Genomic DNA, 27967 nt, shown 5'->3' with positions numbered 1-27967 from the left:
GGCATCATCCTTGGAGAAGGTAGAATGCTGCTCAATTCTTGGCTTATATAGGTCTGTGAGAGGTCTATCATGTCTCTCTTCATATAGTCCAAGGATGTACATCTTGGGTCATTTACTGTTACTTATGGTGCAATGACATCAGTGCATGCGTGATCTGGCAGATCCTGACCCCTAACAGGCAGCTGACTGTGACTCTCTCCTTGCTCACTTGCCCAGCTTGGTGAGTGGGACATTGGTGTGTTTCACAACAGAGTAACCTATAACTAAAATATTGTGTTTTGTGACAGTTTGCCCTATGGGGTGAGAGGATGAGACACCTTGTGATAATGCTTTATGTGTTTTGGTGCAGGTTGTCGTAACAGAGTGCTCTAGAGGTTGCTGGGGATACTTGTTTTGTGTGTGATATGTGGAATGTCTTTTTATTTTTGGAAGATTATATTTAGGAGCCACAGCATATATGGGTCTATGTGTCTGGTCCATACTATGTGTAGTGAGTGCAACGTGTTTGTTACTGCAAACTTGTCTGGTCTTGTTTGTGTTGTTAAATGAGAACTTTGACTCCAGTGACATTGTGTAACTACATTTCTCACATACTGTATCAGTTTGCTTTAGAATTAGATGGTTGTCAGTAAGTATGAGACATTTGCTACTTTGTTGAAGGATGTTCACATCCATTGTTATATCACCCTAACTCATGCTTTCTTACCAGTAGATGTTACAAGATGGGTTACCACCTGGCTACTAGGTTGTTACTTGTATTAGCAGGGCTCCTAAATGTGAAAGTCAGTCACTGCTTGAGGAACTTGATACTGGGAGGATTTTTGATGTAGTCTTTTATAGGGAAAATTTTAATTCAAAGTACTTGTGACTATACAGAGCATTGCAAAGCAGCACTTTATGATGAGCAGTGTCATGCAAATATGCTAACTTTATAGCAGCTGAGAAAGCTGTTAAAATAAACATCATGACCCTCCAGCCAGTGACCAAATCATATTAAAGCTGACCAAACTGATTCTCAGCTTGGAGACAGATCAGCAACTGGAATGCAGACCAAATCTCTCTTAATGTAGAATCCGTTTAGCAGGAACAAAGGTGCAAGAATGCAGCAATTAAGTCCCAGCAACAAATTCAAAGTAGCTTCTGGTGTCATTCAAAGGTGATCCAGTGTCTGTCAGCCTGGGACAACATGCTCGACAAGCCTCGTCGTTTCGCAAGAGACGGCTTGCACCCGTCCCCCCTAGGCTTTCGAATACTGGCCAAGGCCCTTGCTGACCCCATAATGCCTTTTTTAGGCAAGGCTCAAAAGTCAAACTCACCTCCATAAACAGCGCAAATAAAAAAAATGAGGGTTATGCTATTCAACGCCAGGGGTTTAAATCTCAAAATGCACGTGCTCGAAGCACTCCTCAGTATGGAGAACATCTGTGCAGTAACTGAAACCTGGTTCAAGGCTCCAACTCATACCACACATTTCGGCCACAGAACATGGACCGAAACACAAAAGGAGGGGGTGTATCAATATTCATCAAGGATACCTACACCTCCAGGTTAGTGACGCAGCATGCTACCTTTGAGATCATCCATGCGCAAATAACATTGGGCAAATCTGCAATGCAAATTGTGGCCTACTACAGATCACCCTCCATGACCCAGGACCACCACTCCACCTTTCTGGAGACACTGGAAAACATGAAGGTCCTACCGAACACCCTGATATTGGGCAATTTCAATTACCCTACCATTAACTGGGAAAACTACTCAAGTACAAACTCCCAGGCCCAGCGCTTCCTGGAATTTATCATCTCAAATGCCCTGGATCATCTGGTAAACTCCCCTACCAGAGGTGAAAACATATTGGACCTCGTCATCACCAACATGGGCGACAGGTTAGATCAGACCATAAACTAATCACTCTGGATGTCCACACCACACCACCACCCCAACCAAAGAAACCACAGTGAAAAACGTTTCTATAGCAAACCTCACCTTACTTAAGACAGAGGTGGTAAGTTTCACAGCCCCCACACTAAAGGATAACTGTGTCCAAGATGCAGGAACCTTTACAAATGCACGCTATGAGCACCTACAAGGATGTGTGGATCGTGCCATCGCTAGCAAAACCAAGACTCACTCCGCTAAGAGAAGGAAATCAGTCTGGTGGACCCCTGCCATAAACAGGCTATACAACAGAAGGAGGAAACTAGTTCAGAAAAAAAGCAAATCCCAAGACCCTGATCAGTATCAGTAAGAAACTGAGGTCCCTCATAAAATCATCCAAGGCTAACTTTGAAAGAAAAATCGCCAAGGATTCAAAAGATAACCACAAATCCTTCTTTAGCTATGTCAAGAATCTAAGTGGCAACTCACAGATATGCTCTGAGTTAGTGCAAAATAGCACAAAATATACTGAACCTACTGATATTGCCAACATCTTGGCAGATAGATTCAGTGCAAACTTCACCCCCCTCTCACCCCCAAAAGGGCCCACAACAATACCAGAAACGTGTAGTGTCCTGGAAATCATAGACACACAGGTGAAATAGCCCTTTCAAAAGCCAAAAGCGCAGCATCAGTGGAGTCAGATGGTGTCCCAGGCTGCATCTTGCACAAACTACAGAATGAACTAACCCCTCACCTAAACACACTGTTCAACCTCAACCTCTCCCAATGCTACATGCCCATAGAATGGCGCACAGCAATGGTTATTCCGGTCCACAAAGGAGGGGCCACAACTGACCCCGGTAACTATCACCCCATAAGCCTGACTAGCCTGGTCTGCAAGGCTATGGAGAGCATCATCATGGAACTCATTAACAAAGACATTGGGAACCTCCGAACACTAGACCCAACCCAGTTCGGCTTTATTAAGGGCAGATCATGCCTACTAAACCTGGATGACTTCTTCAAGACAGTCACCAATGCCATAGATGAGGGGAAGGTGGTTCACACAGCCTGCCTTGACCTCACCAAGGCTTTTGACACTCACAAATTATAGAAAAACTCACCAGCCTGAACATAAACCCCTACGTCACAAGATGGGTTGCCAACTGGCTTACAGACAGAACTCACATGGTAATAAAAGCGGGTTCCAGGTCCGACTCTAAACCAGTCACAAGTGGTGTCCCACAAGGCTTGGTCCTGGGACCCCTACTGTTTGGCATATACTTCTCAGAAGTACAGGCAAACACAGGAGGACAATGGCTAACCAAGTTCGCAGATGACTGCAGACTGGGAGCCATAATTGACTTTCCGGCTGACATGGACATTCTCCAAAAGGGCCTTACTGAGACAGACACCTGGTGTCAAAGTCATGGTCTCAAGCTAAATGCCAAAAAATGCATAGTGATCCCATTTGGGAAAAACAAAACACCCATGAATTACCACATAGGTGGCAGCCCCCTTAATACAGAAGAGGTAATAAGAGATCTGGGGACCCAGGTAGATAGTAATCTCTCCTTTGACAATCATATTGCCAAAGTAGTTAGGAAATCCTTCTATGTAGCCCATCTAATTACTAAAGGGTTCACATCTAGAAATAAAGAGGTTATAGTGCACCCCTGCTTGTCACTCATCAGACCCATCATAGAGTACAATTCCTCATTTGGGATGTACCTCACAAGACACTTCCAACAGCTGGAAAGACCACAAAAGTACCTCACCAAGAGGATTACTGGCCTCAAACATACGTCCTATGCAGCCCGACTGGAAAAAACTCTGGCTGTACTTAGTGGCATATTGCTTACTCAGAGGTAATCTCTGCCTGACTTACAAAGCCATGTCCAACTCAGAATTGATGGACATGCTCCGCCTAAAGAAATCCAAGTCACTGTGAGCCACTCGCTCTAGTGAGCTAAACCTTGCCACAACAATAAACAGAACATGCTGGATGGATAGATTCTTGTCACAGAGACTCCCCATGCTTTGGAACAAAATTCCTAACTACATTAGACAGAGCCCCTCACTAACACTTCAAGAGAAACCTTGATGAGTGGATGGGTAACAGAAAATACACCCCTGGGATCACTTCATTGGCTCTTCTTGACAGAGGCTCAGGTAAGTAATCAATGGAGCGGCGAAAGCTGACACACTCTGGCTAGGCTTATAAATGCCCTCAGGCAGATAGCCTAGTACCTACCTATGAAACTAAATTATACTTAGATAAGAGCGTATGTAGTATAGGATATATTGTTTCTGGCATGCTGGCTCTCAGCCTTGGTTTTAAGAGTAAAGGGTCCTCTTGGCAAGTTCAGATAGTTGTATAAAGAATTAATGAATGACTGTATTTCTTAATGTACCTCAAGTACACAGGTAATTGTGTGATGCTTATTGTTGCCGGGAAGGACTTTAACAGTGTCTGCACTTTTATTTCCCCTGAGCTGCCTCAGCAGATTCTACTATTACTGCAGTACTTGTACAGTAGGTAACTTAAACAATGCAATCCAGTGCTGTCAGTTGTAAAGACTAAAATCTGCACAGCTCCAGCAGCATAATGTGAATCTATTTATAATCAGGTGTGTGTGTGTGTGTGTGTGTGTGTGTGTGTGTGTGTGTGTGTGTGTGTGTGTGTGTGTGTGTGTGTGTGTGTGCGCGCGCGTGTGTGTGTGTGTGTGCGTGTGTGTATGTGTGTGTGAACAAGATTCAGGTGGGCAATTACCCCCATCCCCACTACATCTATATAACAATGTGAGATTGCACAACAGTAGGGAAAAGGGAAACTCCCTAGACCCCATTGTCTAATGATCTTGAACAATGTCCACTCCCACTCATTCAACATAGTGTTATCAATCAAGATATTCAGAGATCCATACTTCAGCTGAAGAGCTCATGCAACAGGGCAAACTGCATCTGTGTGTGTGTGTATAAAAGTATATAAATAAATATATATCAATCCATCCATGACAGCCCCTTTTTCCCATTTTTGCACATGGGGTCAGGGTGTCACTTCAACAGTGACAATCATCTAGAGCCAAGGTTTACACTGCCGGATGGCTAGCCCTGCCACTGTAGTTCCTCCACACCACACAATTGCATGTACACTCACACCTATGGTCAATTTAGAGTGTTCAGTCTACCTACTGCATTTTTCTGGAATGTGTGAGGAAACCAGAGCACCAGGAGGAAACACATGCAAACACAGGGCGGACATGCAGACTCCACACAGAAAGCACCCCAGCTGAGAACTGAACAGGGGAACCTCTTGCTGTGAGGCAAAAATGCTATCTGCTGTATGTGTGTATGTGTGTGTGTGTGTGTGTATGTATGTATATATATATATATATATATATATATATATATATAGTTATATATATATATATATATATATATATATATATAAAAAACTATATATATATATATACATATATATATATATATATATATATATATATATGGGTCTACATCGACCCACCAAAATTGCATTTCTCTGAAACATAATTTTGCGACCCCATTTTTCCAAAAGTTCATTTATCCGAACTTTCATGAAAAACTGAATCAATGAAAAGCAAATAAAAAAAAAATGACAACACTAAACACATTTATGCAGGGGGGCAAGCTCCCCTGTGCCCCCCACCTCTGCTACTTATATATTCTAACTCTGAGATCACACTACAGTGGGGAAAATGGAATATTACCCTTATCCTCACTGTGTCTTGATCTACAACAACAACCTTGATTGTTTTTCATTGACTCAGTTTTTCACAAAAGTGCATTTTCTGATAAATGCACTTTTGGAAAAATGAGGTCGCGAATCGAGAAATGTAATTTTGGTGGGTTGAGGTAGATCCATCTATATATATATATATATATATATATATATATATATATATATATATATATATATGTAAAATCTGGATGAAAAATATGAACCCCACGACACAACAGTTATACCATATACAAATTTTTAAGTGAAATTCATTCCCCAACCTCCAATATTTATTGGCACGACATTTAAAGAGCACACTTTTATACAAATAGGTGGAATTACTGTCAGGCATAGTTTTTAGACTTTTTACTTAAGAATCAGGGCTGCCTCTGAAATCCTGGTTAAAATAAGCAGTATGCATTTCCTATATGAAAAGCAGTTGGATATTTGGTTTGTGTTACTGACAATAATTATCACTGTTTAATCACCAAACAGTGCAATTTATATGATATGCCGACTTCTGTTTTTTCGACATCTATATGATCACAGCTATGGCATTACTTTCTCATTATGCCAAGGTCACATGATATCAAAGTCTGTTTTGTTGCAAGCACTTTTGAGTTCTCTAAGGTGATGTGACATGAGGAAAAGTGATCAGGTAAGTTCATTTGTCTAAATTCATTTTTCTCCAAGTTTGTGTGACTTTGGAGATAGATATTAGACAATTAAGATATAACAGCAGTTAAATACCACATGCTGTGGGATGGAAAGGAATGAACCCCCCTACAAAAATGATGTCTTTAAGCTTTCTGCTGTTTTGTGATGTGAGTTTGTGCACTTATTTTTTGTTGTAGATATCGCATTTGCTATGCTTTAGGACATTGTATTGTTGCTGTTTGGTTTGTCATTACAGACCTGAGATATATAAATATACAGAGACATGCACATATGCACACACGTAAGCATGCACACACATGTACACACACACACACACACACACACACACACATATGTAATGCGTGGTAGCTGTGATAGTTCTGTTAGATTAACCTTATCAAATGTCTTCTTTCTTTCAGCTTGCTAAAAGGGGATTAAATATTATTCTTATTAGCAGAACACTTGAAAAATTGAAAAATGTTGCTGCAGAAATTGGTGAGTAGAGAACATTTTTACTTTATTTACTTTATTATTGTGTGTTTTTCTGTTACACAGACTCACTACATATTCCTCAAATGTAAAGACTGGTGAATTCTTGTCTAGCTTATGAGCAAACAACAATTTAGGTGTTTATCATACAACAGGCTACCCTAATATCAAGAACCATAGTGAAGTTAGAAAATTTTAGTTAGCACAAAGTTCAAACATCCCTAGAGTAATGTGAGTTGTTAATTCTAAATGTTCCTTGGGTGGTCTGGAGTTAGAAGTGATTTATTTAATATCATATAATTTCCAATGTACTGAAACAGCAAGCATTTGAACAGTGAACTGTACTTTCTAAATATTTTGATTTTTGTCCAATGTAATCAAATATTTGCTGTTATGTTGTTATAATCAGTAGCAAGTCAAAGATACACAAGAAATTAATATGGGAAATGAACAGTACTTGTAAGCATTTTGCACAGCACTGAGAAAATGCCTATGGGCAAACAGCTTGATGGGGGTATGGGGCTAACTTTATTATTGATCACTGGGTTTTATGGGCCATTTTCAACTGCAAGGATTCATACCCACACAGTTCAGGAGATTAAAAATCATGCTCATGTAAGGAGAAAATGGCAAGTGATGGTGCAGTCCTGAGTTTGGTTCCACTCATCTGCTCTATGTGACTGTGATAAAGTCAGTTAACCACAGCAGTGACCAAGTCATCCCAAGAAAGTAGGACTTATGTGTTAGGTTTCATCCGGTTAATGATAAATAAAAATAAAATTTTATATATATATATATATATATATATATATATATATATATATATATATATATATATATATATATATATATATATATATATATATATATATATATATATATATATATATATATATATATATATATTTAAGAGCTCAGACATGATGTTCTGTCACTGTACTATTTAAAATATTGTTTGGCCAAAAGGGGAGTTGTGTATGGATTTTTGGGTGATATTTATCAAAAATTTAACTGCATTTCCTTGGTAGTACTTTTGTGCTATACACGATAGATAAACTTATTTTGTGTGTGTGTGTGTGTGTGTGTGTGTGTGTGTGTGTGTGTGTGTGTGTGTGTGTGTGTGTGTGTGTGTGTATGTGTGTGTGTGCTAGCGCATGTGCACTTGTGGTCCAGCATTAAAGGTACATGATTTGAAAATTGTGTGCAAAGCTACAAACCAAGCAGATGCACAAAAAAATTCCAGCATCCAAAAATCATAATGTGTGAGTGTGTGTGTATGTGTATGCATGTATGTTTGTGTAATATATGTATATATCTATATCTATGTATATATACATATATGCGTACATATATATATATATATATATATATATATATATATATATACATATATATATGTATATAGGGGTCTACTTGAAAACACCGACATACCAAAACACCAACAACGAGAACACAGAGACCGGAAGATTGACAACTGAGATGACTGACAGTTTAAAAGCCCGATGCTGAGAACATCGACATGTTAAGGTAAGTGTGCGATAATGACAGACTCTAGGGTTAGGGGCGGGTTAAGTGAGTTAGGGTTAGGGTGCGGGTGAGGTAAGTGTGTGATAATGACAGACTTTAGGGTTAGGGGCGAGTTAAGTAAGTTAGGGTTAGGGCGTGGGTTAGGTGAGTGTGCGATAGTGACGGACCTGAGGGTTTGGGTTAAGGTTAGTGCATAGATAGTTGTGTATGTAAGGTTTAGTGTAGGTTTGTAAGGTTTTTGGTGTGCTTGTGTAGTGTGTTTGCTTTTTGGAAAAGGTATTTGTTTTGTTTTATTGATTGTGGGGATTGTGGTTTCTCGGGCATGTGTAATTTCGTGCTTTTAAACTGTCGGTCATCTCAGTTGTCGATCTTCTGGTCTCGGTGTTCTTGTCGTCGGTGTTTTTGGCATGTCGGTGTTTTCAAGTAGACCCATATATATAGATATAGATATATATATATATATATATATATATATATATATATATATATATATATATATATATATATATATATATATATATATATATATATATATATATATATATATATATATATATATATATATATATATATATATATCTGCGTATATATATATATATATATATATGTATATATGCAGACATGTATATGCACACACACACACACACACACACACACACACACACACACACACACACACACACACACACATTATTATTATTATTATTATAGATAGGACACCTAGATCAAAGTACATAAAGACATACCAACAATTGATGTTAGCCCTTTGAAAAATAAATTAACTAAAAAGAATGTAAAAAAAACATGCGTAATAACAACGCAAAAGGCTTTTAATACATAAAGCTTTTGGATACAATCCTTCATCAGTATAACAAACCTTCAGTTAAGAACACAATTAAGTACACATTTTCAAGAAGCACATGATGTCACACAGCCAATAAAAACAAAAAATCAATTAATCACTTTTTCAGCCACATTTGTTTGTATTTCAAAATAGGCTTTAGGGATACCATTGTATTTATACCTGGGTGGTGATCAGCATTCAAACGAATGATCCACTCATACTCCCTCCTTTCCAACCTATTATTTATATCTCCACCCCTTTGATAATTAATAACCATATCTAAAGCCCTAAAAGTAAAGGTATGAACTTGACCACAACTCTTATAGTGTAAAGCTAAAGCATTGGTTGATACTCCCCTATTCATATCTGATATATGCTTAACCATTCTATCCTTTAGCCTGCGAGTTGATTTTCCTATATAAAATGCCTCACAGGCTTTACATGTAGCTAAATACACTATATTGTTTGTGTTACAAGTAGCTCCACATTTTACTCTATATTCTCTCTTCATTATTGGATGAATAAATGAAATATCTCTATTAATATTTGTGCAGTTAGAACACTTAAAATAAGGTACTGTACCACATTTTACCGGTAACACATTTGAAGGCCATATGAAATCTTTATAACAAAGCCTTCTATTTATGTTACGACAATTTTTATATGAAAAATTGGAAAATGGACCTATATGCTGTAACAAATCAGGTAGTAGTAGTATACACCAATTTTTTCTAATTATACTTTCAACAATTTTACTAGCTTGACTAAATGTACTTACATAAAACCATTTATTCTTCTTCTCAATATCAGAATCTATCCATAAGGAAGATTGTGATATGGTACCATTAGAATAAAAATAAGGTCTTGAGGCATCATTTCTCGCAGCTACAACCTCAGAATAAATATCATTTAACATCTTCCTCTCATACCCTTTACTGATAAAATCTAAAATAAGTTCATTAGATTGTTCAAAAAATAAAACATAATTTGTATTCAGTTTACTAAATCTAGTCAATTGTGCTTTAACAATGCTTTTAAATAAAAATTTCGGGTGCATACTGCTTCTATCTAAATATTTTTTCTTTTGCAGAGGTTTCTTATATACGGTTGGGTTCAAACCAGAATCATTCATAAAAAAAACCTCAACATCAAGAAAATTAATTTTACTAACTGAATACTTTGATTTGAACCTCAAAAATTCTGTAGTACCATCAATAAAATTATTAAACTGTAATAATTCATTTTCATTTCCCTTCCACACAAGAAAAATATCATCAACAAATTGATGAAAAATAATACCTGTGATGAATAAACAGAATCACCAAATATAAATGTGTTCTCCCATTTCCTTAAAACCAAATTCGCATAAGAATTTCCCACTGGTGTGCCCATTGCAACACCACTCAAATGATGATAGGGTTTTCCATCAAATAAAAAATAATTATTGCCCAGCACTAGTTGCAAAAGCTCACATATAGTCTCAATTCTACATGCAGACAAGCCCCCAGTCTTGACCAAAAGTTCCCTGATTGCTGAAATACCATAATCTTGGGGAAATCACTGTAAATAATGATGCAATACCTAAAGTAACTAGTAAACAACCTTCAAATGTATTAGCATCATACCATTCCCTAAATTGATTAAGAAAATCACAGGTATCCCTTATAAAGCTTTTAACATGCTTTAAATAACCACTAAAAACATTCTGTAAATATAGGGAAATCAGTTCAGTAATCCAACCCCTACCGGAAACGATTGGTCGCATAGGGGGCTTTAATAAACATTTATGAACTTTTGGTAGACCATAAAATCTAGGCAAAACAGAACAAGGCACATTAAAATAATGAAATAATTCCAACGAAATATCATTATTAATTTGTAACTCGTATACTGATAAATTCACATCTTGAACATATTTTTGTACATCTAATAAAGTAACCTGTTTAAAAGTATTAACATTTTTCAACTCCTCACTTACTAGAGAAAAATACAGTTCGCAGTCCATAAGTACTATTGCGCCACCCTTATTGGCTTGTTTTAAAATAATTTCAGAATTATTCTCCAAATCCAACAATGCCCGATGTTCATTCAGTGTCAAATTGTAAAACTTATTAAACTTATTATGTTCAAACACCGCCCTCAGCTGCTGCTCACATACTTCAGAAAATGTTGTTATAACAGTATGGCTAACGGGAATAAATGTACTAGTTCTCCTTAAAGACATGACATTATCTTCCGCATTTGAAACAAAAATTAGTCTTAAATTTAAAGAACGACAAAAAACTTTCAATTCTGTCAACCATAAAATCAATTGATGTAGGTATAAATTTCAAACCTCTATTAAGCAATGTAATTTCATGTTCATTCAAGTCATGTTGGCTCACATTTATTCATTCAAGTCATATCATCTCAAAGTCACACACTGAGGTATTTTATACTAGAAGCCACACACTGTAGTATTATATAATCCAAGTCACACTGTGGTATTATGTATTCTAAGTCACATATTGTGGTATTATATACTCCAAGTCATACACTGAGGTATTATGTAGTTCAGGTCACACACTGTGGTATTATGTACTCCAAGTCACACCCTGAGGCATTATATACTTCAAGTCACACACTGTGGTATTATGTACTTCAGGTCACACACTGAGGTTTTTTATACTCAAAGTCATACACTGTAGTATTATATATACCAAGTTACATAATGTGGTATTATATACTCCAAGTCACACACTGAGGTATTTTATACTCCAAGTCACACATTGTAGTATTATATAATCCAAGTCACACACTAAGGTATTATATACTCCAAGTCACACAATGTGGTATTATATATTCCAAGTCACACACTGTGGTATTATATACTCCAAGTCACACACTGAGGTATTTTATACTCCAGGTCACACACACTGTAATGTTATATACTCCAAGTCACACACTGAGGTTTTTTTATACTCCAAGTTACATAATGTGGTATTATATACTCCAAGTCACACAATGTGGTATTATATATTCCAAGTCACATACTGTGGTGTTATATACTCCACGTCACACACTGAGGTATTTTATACACCATGTCACACACTGAGGTATTTTATACTCCAAGTCACACACACTGTAGTATTATATATTCTGAGTCACACACACTGTAGTATTATATATTCTGAGTCACACACTGAGGTACGTGCATGTTGTTAGAACAGATGCATAGACTGTACTTCCATTGTTGATCAGTAAGTTCCACAGAATGTCATCACAGAAACTTTTGTTAGTGCCTACTGCTTGGTAAGGAACTGCTTGTGCATATCACTTCAACACCCCTATAATTTGCTTTTCTGCAGACACTCAGCTTGACTCCATATCCATGTCTTTTCCATCATTATTTACTCTGAATTTTATATTTAACATTACAGGCACATCCACATTTATGTCTCCACAAGTTTTCTCTTTGAGTGTATCCACATGAATACTGCACCCAGTAATATATGTATCATCATATTTTCAAGTTCCCTCGAGTCTGTTGCTTGGATGAGCAGCATCACAGGTTTCATTTTATTAAACTTCCATTCCTTTCAGTTAATGCTCATGTTTACGAGAAAAAAGTGTCAACACAGATGAACTGAAAGAAAAGATGAAATAAAATGCTTAGAGAACATACACAGAAATGATGTTGCTTGTTAAAGATGGGATTGTCCTTAGTGGGAAACCTGAAATTAATGATGCCTAACTTGTAAACTGCAGACACAACTTGGGAAAGAGACGCTGAGATTCCTAAAGCATTACAAGCCTATTATATTAGATTACAGGGACTGCCTATGCTGGAGGGGAATAAGGGATTCCGGAGAAGAATAAAGGAAAGGAATGCTATAACAACAAGTTCCCCAAAGGAGAAGGTGTGAGAGACTTTGCTATGCAGAGATGGACTTGGTTTTCAAATGGAATAACAGTAAAATTAAAGAAGGGTAATAATATTTTTGTGCATGTGCACATATTAGGTTGGGAAGGCATTATAGAGATCATGTATAGTCCCAACTCCTAATTACCATACTCAGACTTTATTTTGAAAATGTCTACTGACTTCTAGAACAGTCATAACCCATTCTCATGATATATTTGGGACACTGGAATGCAGTCATAGAAAATGAATGGGGCAGAAGGAAGTGCAGAATGAGAAACAAAACTGGAGCTCAGGAAGCTAGCATCCAGAAGAGAGAGACAATGTACATCTAAACAAGGTGCTCAAAATATGGAGGCCAGGCTGCCTTGTTTTATGGTATGAGTAAACATGAGAGAAGAGTGCTAGAGATAATAGCTGTCAGATCGTGCACAAATGTTGTTAAGAATGAGTTTAGAAAGCAGTGGGAGTATGAAATTTACAAATGTGGTATAGCTCTGCAGTTTCTGCTATTGTTATTGTTCTATATATTTATATGTTTCTGTAGACAATGTTTTCAGCAGTATATCATTTCTGTCTGTATAAGATACCTTACTGATCTATTCAGCTTACCTAGACATAATTAAACTTGTATGTCCAAGTGCTATTGTGGCTGTCTTTTTTACTCTGATTACCTCAGATGCCACTTTGTTCCACTTGCCCATATTTTAAGTAAAGACAATAATTTCTGCTTCGTTATACTTATATCCCTTATCAGATTCCTCTGTTTTTTCTCAAATGTTCATATTTTCACTGAGTTAACTCTTTACTTTAGACTGTTTATTCCCTGAATGAATTCTGTTTACTTTACCATGATAGTCTTGCATATGCCAAAGTCCACTGGTCAAAAACTACTCCTACTTTTGCCTTTGAATTTTTTATTTATTTTATTTTATTTTCACTTTGATAGCCTGGTGGATGGATTGTTCCAAGGACCCTTTTCAGCCAAATCCTGGACCATGTAGGCAACGTACCACAAACAGAGAAATTAGTGCATGATTACAATGATATACATTTAATGAAGGTGCAAAAATCCTTTAACACAATGAAACAAGTACAGATGAGCAATGAAATAAATTAAAAGAAAATAAATATATACAGAGAAAATTATGCTGAAACAATTAATTTGCAAAATTATCTCAATCTCAATGCAAATCCTAGAATAGAAGGAATACTGTCTCTTAACAGAATAATGAGTACAACAACAGTATACACCCATTCAGCTAATTAGAAAGTATGTACAAAGGAATTTGTATACACAAAACCATTTATTTTCTATCCTTGTATAGTATAACATCAAAAAATGTATATATTATCTATAGTCATGTACATAGAACAAATATTGTCCAGTAGCTAGCACTAATCATATCAAATCCAAAACACAATTTCTTTACACATGTCCATTAATCAGGCATCAGGCATAGCTGTATTCTAAGCAAGGCTGACATTTTTGTTTCCTTGCATTTATGGGTTATCCAGCATATTTGTAGCATTTATTTTTGTTTTCTAAAAACAGATGATCTTCTAGTGCTTTTTTTGAAGGACAAAGGTTTTTCTTTAGTTCAAATCTCATTGGAAATATCATTCCACAATGCTGTTGTAATAGAAGGCCTCAGTGGTGCAGCGATTAGCGTTGTTGCCTCACAGCAAGAGGTTCTCCCGTTCGATTCTCGGCTGGAGCACCTTCTGTGTGGAGTCTGCATGTCCTCCCCACGGTCAAGTGACGTTTAAAGACATGCAGGTAGGTGCATACGTGAATGGGTGTGCCTTCCTTGAAGGTTGGGTAAAAATCTACTGCCAATCATTAGCGGACTGGAGTTCCACTGTGCGACCCCTAACTGGGAAAAGCCGAATGACATTACTAATGCTGTTGTAGTGGAGAGAACTGGCTTGTGCTGCAGGATGCCCTCATTAGTTGCAAAGAGAATAAGCCTGTTGTCTGATTTGCAATCTGCTTTATTAGTGGTGCTGGACAGTAGCCTTCATTAAGGAACTTGGATGAAAACATATTAAGTAGCAGAGAAGCTGTCTCAGAGACTACTGGAGCTTTGAGTGAAGCAGTGGTGTTCCTTACAGCTAGCCACATGAATAAATCTTAAACTCTTATTGTCAGTAGTTAGTAGTACCGAGATGTTCTGAGCAGAAAGCGTTGCAGTAATGTGAAGACCATTGTCTGATAAAACCAAAAGAATATTTATGGCAATAACATGTGTAGCCTCCACAGTCAGAAAGCTTGAAATTCTATAGGCAGCCTTAAGCTGTAGTATCTATGTGTGCATGAAAAGACAAATTTTGGTCCAAAGTGATGCTTAGGTAGTGATGTGATGGGTAGTGCATTGGGGGGGGGGGGGGTGTCACTAATACTAACATTGAATTTGCTTCTTAATTTTCTGTGTACCAGAAATCATAACTATGGTTTTGTTAATACTGATTGCCAATTTATTGCTGAGTAGCCAGTCCGATATAACTGCAAAGTCATTCTGCAATCCTGTATTAAGAAGATTAGTATTCCTGTTTGCTCTAAGCAGCACAATATCATCCACATACATTATACGAGTGTATTAGGAAAATCCCATGGTAGGTTGTTTGTATAAAGTGAGAAGAGAAGTGTCCCTAGCACACAGCCCTGTGGACAACCTGATGAATGGTACTAGTTAGGTAATGTTCAATTGAGCCAAAAATATGAAATGTCCTATTTGTCAGGTACCTGTTAATCATTGCACTACCTCACTAGAGAAACAGATATTAGATTGTTTGTTTTGCAGCAAGTTATGGTTCAGTTTCGAAGGCCCTTTTAAGATCTAGGAATATCACACCTCCATTTTGTTGAAAGTTTGGTGAGTTAGAGTGTATATGGCAGTTTAGAGTGCAGTTTTCTTCTTGTTTGCACCTGTTCTGCAAATCATTTCTGCCATATCTCTGAGCTTAAATTTTACAACTTATTGCTGTATTGCAAATAAGGCTGAAACAGGGATAATCCATAAAGATGCAGTGTATGGCAGAACTGTTATAAACAGTTGGGATAATGTCATTATGGATGAAAATGCAGACTGAAATGGCATTCAGACTTTCTTTATAAATACTAATTATTTGTTGGGGGCACTGCCCATTGAGATCTATGATGCTACATCTCTTTAATTAATATAATAAATTCTAAGACTTAGTTGAATATCCCCGTGCAGCTAACACATCCGAAGAGGGCACAATTGCAACATGTGTGTGCTATTTCACATGCTTATTTGATTGACTGCCTTACATTTATGGTGTTTTCCATGTACATTCACTTTAACACAAAAACTGTAATATTTTTTAAACATAGTTTCTCTATTTTACCAGTTTTTAATATGATTCCTTAGTTTTTACCACTCTGTGGTTCCTAGAATTGCTATGCAGTCAATACATTTTTTTATATGGATTTTTGATTGCTACAGTCCAAAGCACCATCATATGCCTCAGACTACCCTTGCTTCTCACAATTGTGCATTTCCTTTTTTCAACTGGTCTTGTTTCCTTTCTCTTTTCCCCAGCACAATGCAATGTTGCATTCTAAATTACTGATGTCATCTTTGTTTCACAATGCAGTTTTCCAGAATTACTTTTAAGATGAAATGAGATAATTTCATTGTTTACCTCCCATGGTAATTTATTTGATATTTGTTTTTTCCCCATCAGCTTGACGCAAAACCTTCATAATGTAATATATACCATAATGCTCCATTACTCTCCATAGTGCTTTCTACATTCCAGTCAAAATAGCATTTAGGTACCTTACTTATTGTCAGAGATCTGGAAGTCAGGAGCTGAACCTAGTGTAAGTATCATCCATAACTGGGAAAATAAATTGTAATTCTAATTCCTGCTCTTATCCTCTATGTTGAACATGCACCAGTGCTAATCTTACTGGTGTCTCTTTGCACTGATTTACCATGTCAGCATGCTTTTTTCCTCAGAACAGCCAAAAGATAGGGCTGGGACTAGTTTTCTGGTCTTTACCTGAGGATGCTGCTGTGACAGCCATTCTCTTACCTGGTTTGTTCATCGGCTGCTTGTTTTACTTATACCTGAAACCTGAATCAAAACCACATTCAGGGCTCTCACCAGCATATTAATGGTGCCAGCTGTGATGTGCATTTTTATTAAAATGGCTTCATTTGTGTCATAAATATGTTAATAACCAGCAGTTGTATTATCTATCTGTACCTCCACTGGTCAACAGTCACCATTATGAAGAATATCTACTCAGAAGGAGTGATGCAATTTATTAGTTTCTTCTACAACTGAAATAAGCTCTATGTTCCGGTGCTAAGTGTAGTGCTAAACGTCTAGGAAATCCAAATATAAATGACCAGTCCTCCTTAGTACGCTTTATCAGTTATCCAAAAAAAGTCTCATCGGACTAAATATTTCTTACTGGTCCATGCTGCTTTTAATGCAGAGATCCATTCGCAATCAGAAATTCTGACTCTCTTTTAAAAATATTTATAAACAATTCATCCAAGCAGAGATGTTAGGCTGGCGTTCTAGCAATTTCTGGAAATAAGATACTTTGCAGTGACTAGTATGCCATGAAACTGATCTCCTATTTAGTGCAGCAGAAATTTTAATACACGACATTGTTAATAATAAATGATAATTATATTGCTTCACGTGCAATAGTCATGTCATTTGCTGTTAACACTGACAAAAGTCTGATAACATGGATTGCAAAGTATGGCATATGGTACTGAATTAAAAAAAAAAATCATCCTGGATTATTTGTTACAGTTCCATGAGTAAACTACTAATAACTTTAAAATTCTGTGATTTGTAACATCAACTGCAAGTTGTACATCGATATAAACAGTGATTATATGTACAAGTGCATCTGTTTTAGAAAATCTCTAGTCAGCTATGAAAACTGTAACTGATTTGTTGTTAAAACACAGATAACAGAATGTGAGCCAATAATTTGAAATCTTCTTAATCTGTCATCAACTTTCAGAACCAAATACTAGGTTACAGTTGCGATGATGAAAATCACCACCAGCTAGTGCATTGTCTAAAGGACAATTGTCTGTGTTTGGGTAAAATAATTTACTTGGACTTAGTCTTAACACAGTGCCTTTTGTTTTTGCAGAACAGAGCACGGGTAGAAGAGTCAAGATAATTCAGGTTGATTTCACCAAGAAAGACATATATCAACGCATTCAAGAAAATCTTAGAGACTTGGAAATTGGAGTTGTGGGTAAGTGAACATTTTCAGGGCATCAACATTTCTGTGTCACTGAATATGTAAACATTTATATTTTTAAAGTTTACACCTAAAGCTAATTCCAATAAATAAAAACTAGTTTCACCACATTATTTAGGCTTATATCATATGGAGGTCTGAATGTGCCTAATTGGACTTTGCTCAGATGTTTTACTTTCATGATATGGTAATCCACTTGTCACCCAAAAAACAATTTTATACGAGTTTTATGTACAAGAGTGATTTCTACGGCAATTGCAGATGTCATAGAGCATAAAGCAAATGATACATATATACAATTTAATTACATTTTAAATGGTCAAGGTCTATGGAATTATTATTTAATTGTGCTCTCTTGGTTTAATTTCTCCAAGTGTTTTGGACTTCTAATGCCTTGACTAGAATGGACCTCGTTCCTAAGTCAGGGTATAATTAGAGTTTGTGAACTTAGTATTGTGCGTTTCAGTATATAGACTATCAGCATGAATGTGTCACACCCAGCAGTGAAATAGGTAACTATTTCAGGTTCTATTTTACAGAACCTTCATTTGTTTGTTTCTCCCAGTTTTTAATGGACATTGTAAACTGACATGAATGTAGCCCACTATCTTGGGATGCCATTATTAGCCTTTCATCGTTTGGTTTTACTTCACATTTCATTAAGTATTCCTGCATCAAATCTTGGTCAACAAGAAGTTGTTCCAGAAGATCTCTTTACTTGCCACTATATTTCTTGACTTTCTACTTTTTTCTTTCTCTTTTGTTTGTTTTCTTTATATTCTTTCTTTTGTTATTTAGCACTTTCGGTTGCTGTCTTGATTCTTGTCTGTTTCTGCTTTGATGTCCATTCCCACTTTGCTCCAAAATACTTCCGCTAAACTAAGTAAAAATGTCATCTTAGACTTCTTCTTTTCATGCTTTAGGATTTTCACTATGTTTGGATCTGATGAGGTCAGCAAATATGTATGTAGTCCAACAATTGCAATAGTCAATTTCAAGGAAGCCCATACATCTTTCAGAGTGAAGATATTTTATTTTGGTATGTACTGTTTTTTTTAGATATTATTTGATAAACATGAATTATTTTTCCTATTTTCTTGACCAAGTGATGCAATATGTTTCGGGGTTAATCAGACTGGAGCTGCAAGTTACACCAGGAAGAGCAAACTGATTTATAGCATGGACTTTATTCCTAAATGTCATTATTATATAATCTGAGAATATTTTAACCATTGATAGGTCTGTTTTAAGGTCCTTGTCTAATGAGCTATACAATTTTTAATTATTTAGCAAAAATAGATGAGATGTTCTTTTTTAAACAAGAAACATCTTTATTAAATTATCATAAATATCATACATTCATATTAATGAAAGCAAACCATACTAAAATATTTTTAGTTGCAAACATTATACATCACTTATAATCCATCCAGTCATTGTCAGTCAAACATTAAATAGCTCATTCAAATTCTGACTTCTTTTAAACCCAATTCCTCTTCCAAAACATTATTCTGCATATATTGTTCCCACAATTTCCATTATTTCTATGTAGTTGCTCCTACTCTTTTCTAAAGATCCAATTTCCTGTGGTTTTATCTCTCTTACTATATTCATTGCTTCTAGTACAGTTAGTTTAGACGTTGATTTCCATTTTCTAGTATTTTTTATTTTACAACCACTGCAATTAGACTCAACAAGGCCTTACTATGTCTAGGCAATTCTGAGTCTGTATCATAGCTGAAAAAGTAATTTCCTTAGTTATATCAATTGCTCACCCAATATTTCTGATAGAGTAGTCTACAGGGAATTTTTAAATTCTGCCAACTCATTACACTCCCCCCAAAATTTTCCCAATTATCTCTTTCTTCCCCATCACACCTCCAGCATTTGCTGTCTACCTGGGGAAAATTCTTTGGAGTCTACTTTGGGTATAAAAATAACTATGTAAACATTTCTGAGCAAAGATCCTAAATCTTCTTGACTTTTTGGCATATTTGGGAGACATACATATATCCCCCATTGTTTCTTTGTGAATTGCTTATCCAATGTCTCACTTCTCAATCCTTTCTAACCTCCTCTGACTGATTCTTATAATTATCATGCAATATATGGTCTGCTAATTATCCCCTTTTCAACAGCAGCTTCTGATGTAGATTCTACTAAAACTGTACTGGTGCTGGTCTTTTGCTTATGATCCCCCTGTTTCTTTCTCTTTGTACTCTAATATCAATCCTTAATAGGGAAGGCAATCTTTAGCCTACAGTTGAAATAAACTCTTGGCCTCTTCCCATTCTGTTACCTTTCCTTCTCTAATTATTTGCTCACAATACCTTGGTTTCTTTGCCAGTTTTCTCCAATAAATTCCAGACCTCTCTTGCCTATTGTCAGTATCCCTAATTGCAGTCATCCCTATTGGCAGAATCACCTTTCTCCATTCCCATGTTGGCTTAATTCCTTGAATAATTTTTGCTACTTTATGAATATAATATTCTGTATGGTTATTGTTATTCACCTTAAGGATCTGCATCCAAAATACCAGTCTCTCTCTTTGTTTCTTGTATCTTTAAACCTGTCTGCTTTCTGAGAGTTAAACTGGAATCATAGCCAAGTCTATCAAGTAAACAGCTTAGTGGGTTAAGGGCAAGATGAATCAGCAGTGTTGACACAGAATCACCCTGAAATATCCCCCTTTGAATTTTTAGCCTTGGAATAATAATTTGCCCTCATCATGGCTTAGTTGAAATGTGTTTTGCCACTGCCTCATAGTCACTACACTGTAGTTGATCAATGTAGGGTGTATCATGTACACATGCAAGCTTTCCATTATCCATAAATATGCGAAAATGTGCTCAGTATGGTCCAGTAACAAGCACAGTTGATTTAGTGGCACAGTGGTGCAGAGGTTAACATTGTCACCTCACAGCAAGAGGTTCTTTGGTTCAATTCTCGGTTGGGGTGCCTTTTGTGCAGAGTCTGTATGTTCTCCCTGCATTCAAGTGGGTTTCCTCCCACATTCCAAAGCCATGTGTCTGGACCATTTCTCCCCTGGCTGCCACTGAAAATAGGCTCTGTTCTATTCAGACTTTCCTGTTCAACAAATGTTAAATAAATAAATATAAAGTTACTTCTCAAAAGAAAAAAATGTTTACATATTTGCCATTTCTAGTATAAACTCATTTGTTTAGTGCTAACTAAAGCAGCAGGCAATTTTAAGACTGGTAAACATTGTGGCAAATAAAGTGCACTAAAGTGAACGGAACTATTTAAAAAAAACACTTCCACCAAGTGACCAATAAAATAAGTAAAACCAAAATTTAAAAACACTTAGATCACAGAAAAATATTTGGAAAACTTTTAATTTATTAAATACAAGAATAAACTAGTGCCTCAGCACCACTTGCCTTCCAAAGGTTCAAAGGTATTTGCGTATTATCCCAACCAGATTTTTGCGCTAATGCAGGTTGCTTCCCAATGAATAAAGTGGTGCCGATAATCTATTAAAAGTCATAGAAACAGTGTTTTCTTTAAACTGTTTTGGTTTGTTTAGGCAGTTTTATGAGTTTGACAACTGAAAAAGTAAATAATGCAATGTAGGTTTACCCTTTACCGCTGCGCGTCATGCTGTTTGTTTAAGAACTGCAGACGATGAATTTACTTATATTCCTTTGAAACTGTTTATATCGCGGGAATGAGTAAACTTCAGCTGTGTTATACAAATGTCGTAAAAGGATACGTGGTCTACATTACTCCTAATAAACAGTGCAAATATTACTCTTTTCCGTATGGGTGTGTTTCACAGTGTTTTTCTGTGTGTTGAGTGGAGTTCATAATGTTACTGTAGGAGAATATGTGCCTTAGAAATCGCTTGTGGTTTTAAGTCTACTTGCAGTACACAAGCAGGAATGTAAATAATGATTTTGCATTAATTTCAGAATTTTTTGTTTGTCTGTTTTTCTGCAAACGCTGTGAATGAAATGCACAGCCAGCTTAAAAGATGTCGTTTGGACTAAAAAAAAAGAGCAATAATCCACGTCGCAAATTTCCACACTCCCAGCCATGAATTCCCAATGGTATGTACGGCCGTTATTTGACAGCACTGGCTGACAAAGAATGTTCAGTGGGCAGCCTTGCAATGAAGCAACATGCTTCTACAGCCAGTAGAGAGCACGAAGAAACAACAACAGTATGTTGTGTACTTTGTATTGATAGACCTCCGGAAAACAACCTGTTTTGTTAAAGAAAACACACTATATTGCATTTCAAGCAAATTGAGGAACATATTTAGTGATCGGGAAGCAACCAGCATTAGCGCAAAAATCTGGTTACGATAATACGTAAGTTGTTTCTTTCGGCTTTTCCCGGTTAGGGGTCGCCACAGCGGAACTCCGGTCTGCTAATGATTGGCAGTAGATTTTTACATGCTGAGTTGCCAGCCCTGATGCACAACCTTCAACGAAGGTACGCCCATTCACGCATGTCTCCACACAGAAGATGCTTTAGCTGAGAATCAAACAGGATAACGTCTTACTGTGAGGCGACAACGCTACCACAGCACCACCACCGCAGTTTTTGCGATAATACGTAAGTACCGATTCAAAATAATCAAACATCTAAAATTCTTTTTATACAACAAAATCACAATGTCTCAGCCAATGAAATACAAGAATCAATTTCCTGAGTATTTCGGTAATAATTCATTATTAAGCCCATTAGGACTTATAGTACCACAACTGAAAATAAACCAGGCTTCTTTCTGCACAAGTGTGAGTGTGATGTCAAGTTGTACTTGACTTTGTGATGCACTGTCACTTCCTGCAGAGTTACTAACATGTTGTGAGGTGTGAGATCCTGTTATTAAACTTATGGACTGCCTGCACTTTTCTCAAGTTGTCTCGTAAATATAACTATGTTATCATCATCATCAGCAGCAGCAGCAGCTGCAACAGCAAAACCCATTCTGCTGCCATCATCCAAATGTATGGCTGTAGTGGAACTGCTTGTTTCTGATGCTGAACCTGTGAAAAAATATTTGAAAACATTAATAATCATGGAATAGCATACAAGGGGGTGAGTGGGACACTTACATGCACACATCACACACTTACCATGCACACATCACACACTTACCATGCACACACCACACACTTACCATGCACACACTTACCATGCACAGACCACACACACTTACCATGCACACACCACCTTCATTTCCATTCTGTACTAATGTACAAGGTTCACCTAATAATAATTAAGTGTGATGTGTTTAATGAGATCATTCATTGTCAATAGTCAGTTCTCTATATAAATATATGTTACTGATTTTTAAACAACCTTCATGAGCAGATGAGTGTTGCTGTTTCTACAGACTTTGGTAATATGCAGCAGTGTCTATACTAACTCTAATCATTCCTCTTCCACCATCTTGTATGTCATAGTCATCCCAATGGACAGATAGAAGGTATTTCTCATCTGGTGTTAAATGAATAAGATTCAGAGGCTCCCCCATCCAATAGTGGTATGGGAAACTGCATTCTGCCTGGCCTTGCTTCTAGAATGTGCTACCATATCATTTGCCCTTTTCTTTCACTAGGCCAGTGCTTGATCTCTGCCACCCACTGCATTAATGTCAAAAGCTACTTGATTCTAGGCCTTGTTCCTCTTAGCTTGTTTGGGCCCCCATTTACCAAAAAGAAGTTTTCCATATATTCTAAGTGCTGCCATGGGGACACAATTTTTCTCATGGCTGAAGTTATCCTTCCTCTGCTTTGGCCACTTATTTTCCATCATCACTGCATGGGAGGAGAAAATGGCCACAGTCAAAAACTGTGCCAATAACATTTGGATATAATCAGCTTTTAAAGTACAAAACACTGGTGAAGTCTTCCTGCCACCCACATTAAATAAAAATATTACTTAACACAAACCACATAATCACACACACAGATCTCAATGCAGCCATGTAAAATTGCAATAAATTTAATTCAGGTCAGGAATGCAATCACTTTTGTCACAAAAATCATCCTTGCCCTACCCTCTGCCATTGTCATGCACTCATAGTACTGCCACTTTTGTTTTGTCATCACTGTCACTACAAAAATCTCCAGTTCATCACACATGCCTGTTGATATCCTTAGCACTGCAGAATGTCAGTAGTAAATTACTACATTTATACACATGTATGTACAATCAGTAAATTATAGCATAGTAATGATCATTTTCTGTCATCGTTAATCATTTATACTGCTGCTGTCATGAAATCCATTTTCCAAAAGACACAAATTCAGCAATCAGTCATTGCTATCATAACATACACATCAGATATATATATATATATATATATATATATATATATATATATATATATATGTAAATTCATTAAATGTGACCATTAACTCATAAATGGAATATAGTTTAAATTGCTTCTTATTAAATTATAATATTTTTTTGAAAATGAGTCCTTACTTTAATAAGTCTGCATTATCCTAATGCATTTGCCACCTGTCTCAGCTATTGGTAAATTACTGTGGTGATGCTCAACTTTTTGTGTAAATTCAAGTCCATTTACATGTTTTATATGCAAATTAGGCTAATTTAAATCCATCTCTATGAATTGTAGTAGTACAGAAACGTGTCCCGAGATGTATCGTTAATGTGTAGGTTTTTGCCGATAATGAACGCGTGGTCAAAGTAGCATGAACTCACATTACACTGACATGGACATGCTGTGGACAGCTCTACAGTCCACAGCACTCTGCAGCTATCCCAGGTTTGCCACATGAACATGCAAATGCCCCTTGACTAACCAAAATCAGAATGTAGTTAAAAAAACAAAACAAATTGGAGTCATCTGGATGAAAGTTTACAGCAATCTGAAGTATAATCCCTGTCCATTCAATGTTATGTGTCACACCCCAGCACCTCAAACAAGTGCTAAGTTCCTAACATAATGATATTTATCATCCTCCCCAAAAAAAAAAAAAACTTAAAAGAAAAATTCTGCAGTACTACATAAGATGTAAAAGTGGAGCACTACAAAAATAACCTTTACCAATGGGCATTAGCAATAACAATTGTTAATCATATATTTCTAGTTTCATCAGTCATAGAAGGGAGAAGTAAATGGTTTCCTTTAAGAAAAAAATGTATGTGATTAAGCAGTTTTGGTTAAACCAAACTTGTCGATAATATCAATAGCTATTGTAATGTCCCTACAAGTAAACACAGTTTGGTTGGGGTGATGTCACACACTACAGGGAGTGTCTCTAACCCTGATTAGTACAGCCTTGACCATACTTAGTTTTCTCATTGTTGTTCTGGCACTTCAAATGATGGCATCACCTGTAAAGGCATGAGGCTGCACACCAAGCTGGTCCAACAAGGAAACACTCATTATGCTCTACCTTCTGAATGATTCATATTAGAAACGATCGAGGTGTGCACTCACCATAGTACATGGAAAAAAAAATCGATACTTGGCAGGAGTTGGGTGACCACTTGTCAACCTTGACAGGTATAACCAACTCCAGCCAACAGTATCATTACTAGTTTGATGATTTACAAAAGCATAGGGCTGAACAGCTGGCCGAGTGGGTAGACCAGGTAGTGTCGAGAAGGCCAGAGTTCTATAGTAAGTAAAAAAGTTTGTTTCTTAATTTTCATTATTTCATTGAGTCATATTAAAGATATATAAAGTTTAACAAATTTGCATAATTAGAGGTATTCTCTGAGAAAGGTATGTGTATCTGAAAGTATTACTTGTAATGCTGTTATGAAATACATAGGAAATCATGAGCATGATTGTAATCATACATGCATGTTTTTAAAAAAGATGGATGTGAGTAATGTGTTAACAGATATTATAACATATGCAAATGTGACATATGTTTATAAAAAATAATTTGTATATGTAGCTCTGTAAATCATGTACTGGATTACAAGAAGTATTTGTTAATGGAGTTATAAATAATGAAATAAAATTACAATTACACATTAAAATGTATTAGTCTTGCATAAAATGTCTTGATACTTATATTACATGAAGCCAGTTTTTTATAGGCCATAGAACAGTGGTGGCTGGTGACTTCAAATTAAAGGAGGACTGCAGGAGACAGCTGAATGGGTGGGGCCAATGGGAAGGGGTGTGGCCAACTAGAGAGGGGGTGGAGCTATGCTCAAAACCACAACAACTGGAACTTTAATTAAATACGCTGCCCTGGGTGCCAAACAGTCATTGTGAGAGTCCAATAAAGACAAAATGAAGTGTAGAAGAAAAAAATATTTCAATGCTTTGGCTACATGACAACTTACTTAATATCCAGATGGAACCAGGTTGTGAGGCATGAAAAAATAAAATTACTTTTTAAATACATTACTGGAATGCCAGTCAAAATCAAGTATAAAAAAACAAGCAGCACTCAACTCAAACCACTACTCCTTGCACTGCAGTTCTAATTATAATTTATATTCAGCTTTATAAAATTACCAAGTAACATGCTGAAAGTAGCAATCTCTGTTATACCCCCACTTGTAAAAATGTTTCTTATTCAAAAAAGACCTGCTGCCTGACACAACTATCTACTTGTTTCATGGGGAAGACATGATCAAAGTAAAAAATGAACAGCAAACAAGAAACAAGCTCAAGATAAATTGCTTAAAGGAATCCTGCACAAGTTATGGACCACACATGATAGATTGGCATTCTGTTTAGTTTATGGGTAAGCCTGCAAAGATGACTGCAAGTCTCCAACAAATGTAATGAGCTTCTGAAAATACTGTAATCCTGTCCTTTTATTACAAACACTGTCATATGCATTTCAATACCCAAGGCTTATACATTATCTAGTTATGTAAATATTCTCGGCATGGCAACAACGAAAAGGCTTTCAATGCTGGTAATTCTTTAGCAGTATGCTTATTAAAGCTTACTTGCATCTTACAATCTACGACAAGCTTACCTGATGGTCATTAAATCATTGCTACTTAAACAGAGCAACAGGGCATTGTGACAGCATGCATTTCCTGAATAATAAGCATAAATCAACAGTATAAAAATATGACAGAAAACCAAAACATTTTGCAAAATCAAGGACAGATAAAAAGCCATAGTCGTACTTGTGGTCTACCTTGGATGGGGAAATACTCTGCTCCTTGCCTTCCTTGGACACATCCAGAGCCACTACAATGGAGCGTGGGGTGCAACAAGTATGTCACAATTTGAAATGTCTCTGGCTGACAGTGATGGCTCTGACACATACCTCTCAACTTCAGAGCAAGAAATCTGGACAAAGCCATACATAGAACTAGAAGAGGCTTCAATGGCAGTGAAAAATTCATCCAGAAGTCTCATATAATTGAAACTTAAACCCAAGTTCAAAGATTATCATTGTTTTAGCAAATCTGGAAAAGTATTGCCGTACATGGGCATTTTAAGAATACAGAGTCCTCTCGTTACAACCTTTAAATGTATACTGTGACAAAATGAAGCCGCTGCCATTGTAGCTTTTTATACTTATAGTTAATTTTCCTGCTCTTTTATATTATTATAAAGATTGTCCATATTAGGTGCATTAACATTCAAGTCAGGTTCCAAAGTGCTATTCAAAGAGGGCATTAATAGTGGGTTACCTCCCACATGCATAA

The 27967-nt window shown here is 36.6% G+C and overlaps 1 protein-coding gene across 1 annotated transcript in view; it reads left to right on the top strand.

Annotated features, from left to right (window-relative positions):
* HSD17B3 (hydroxysteroid 17-beta dehydrogenase 3) overlaps positions 1–27967 on the top strand; it is a 636754-nt gene that overhangs the window by 113320 nt on the left and 495467 nt on the right. Inside the window, exons 3-4 of the mRNA XM_044058972.1 lie at positions 6718–6793; positions 18215–18322. Of these exons, the coding sequence (XP_043914907.1) occupies positions 6718–6793; positions 18215–18322 (184 nt within the window). The remainder of the gene's footprint in view (positions 1–6717; positions 6794–18214; positions 18323–27967) is intronic.

This window comes from Protopterus annectens, chromosome 17.part0 (genome assembly GCF_019279795.1).
Source record: "Protopterus annectens isolate FY-2018-M chromosome 17.part0, PAN1.0, whole genome shotgun sequence".
NCBI lineage: Eukaryota > Metazoa > Chordata > Ceratodontiformes > Protopteridae > Protopterus > Protopterus annectens.
This window is presented reverse-complemented; position numbering and strand designations above follow the sequence as displayed.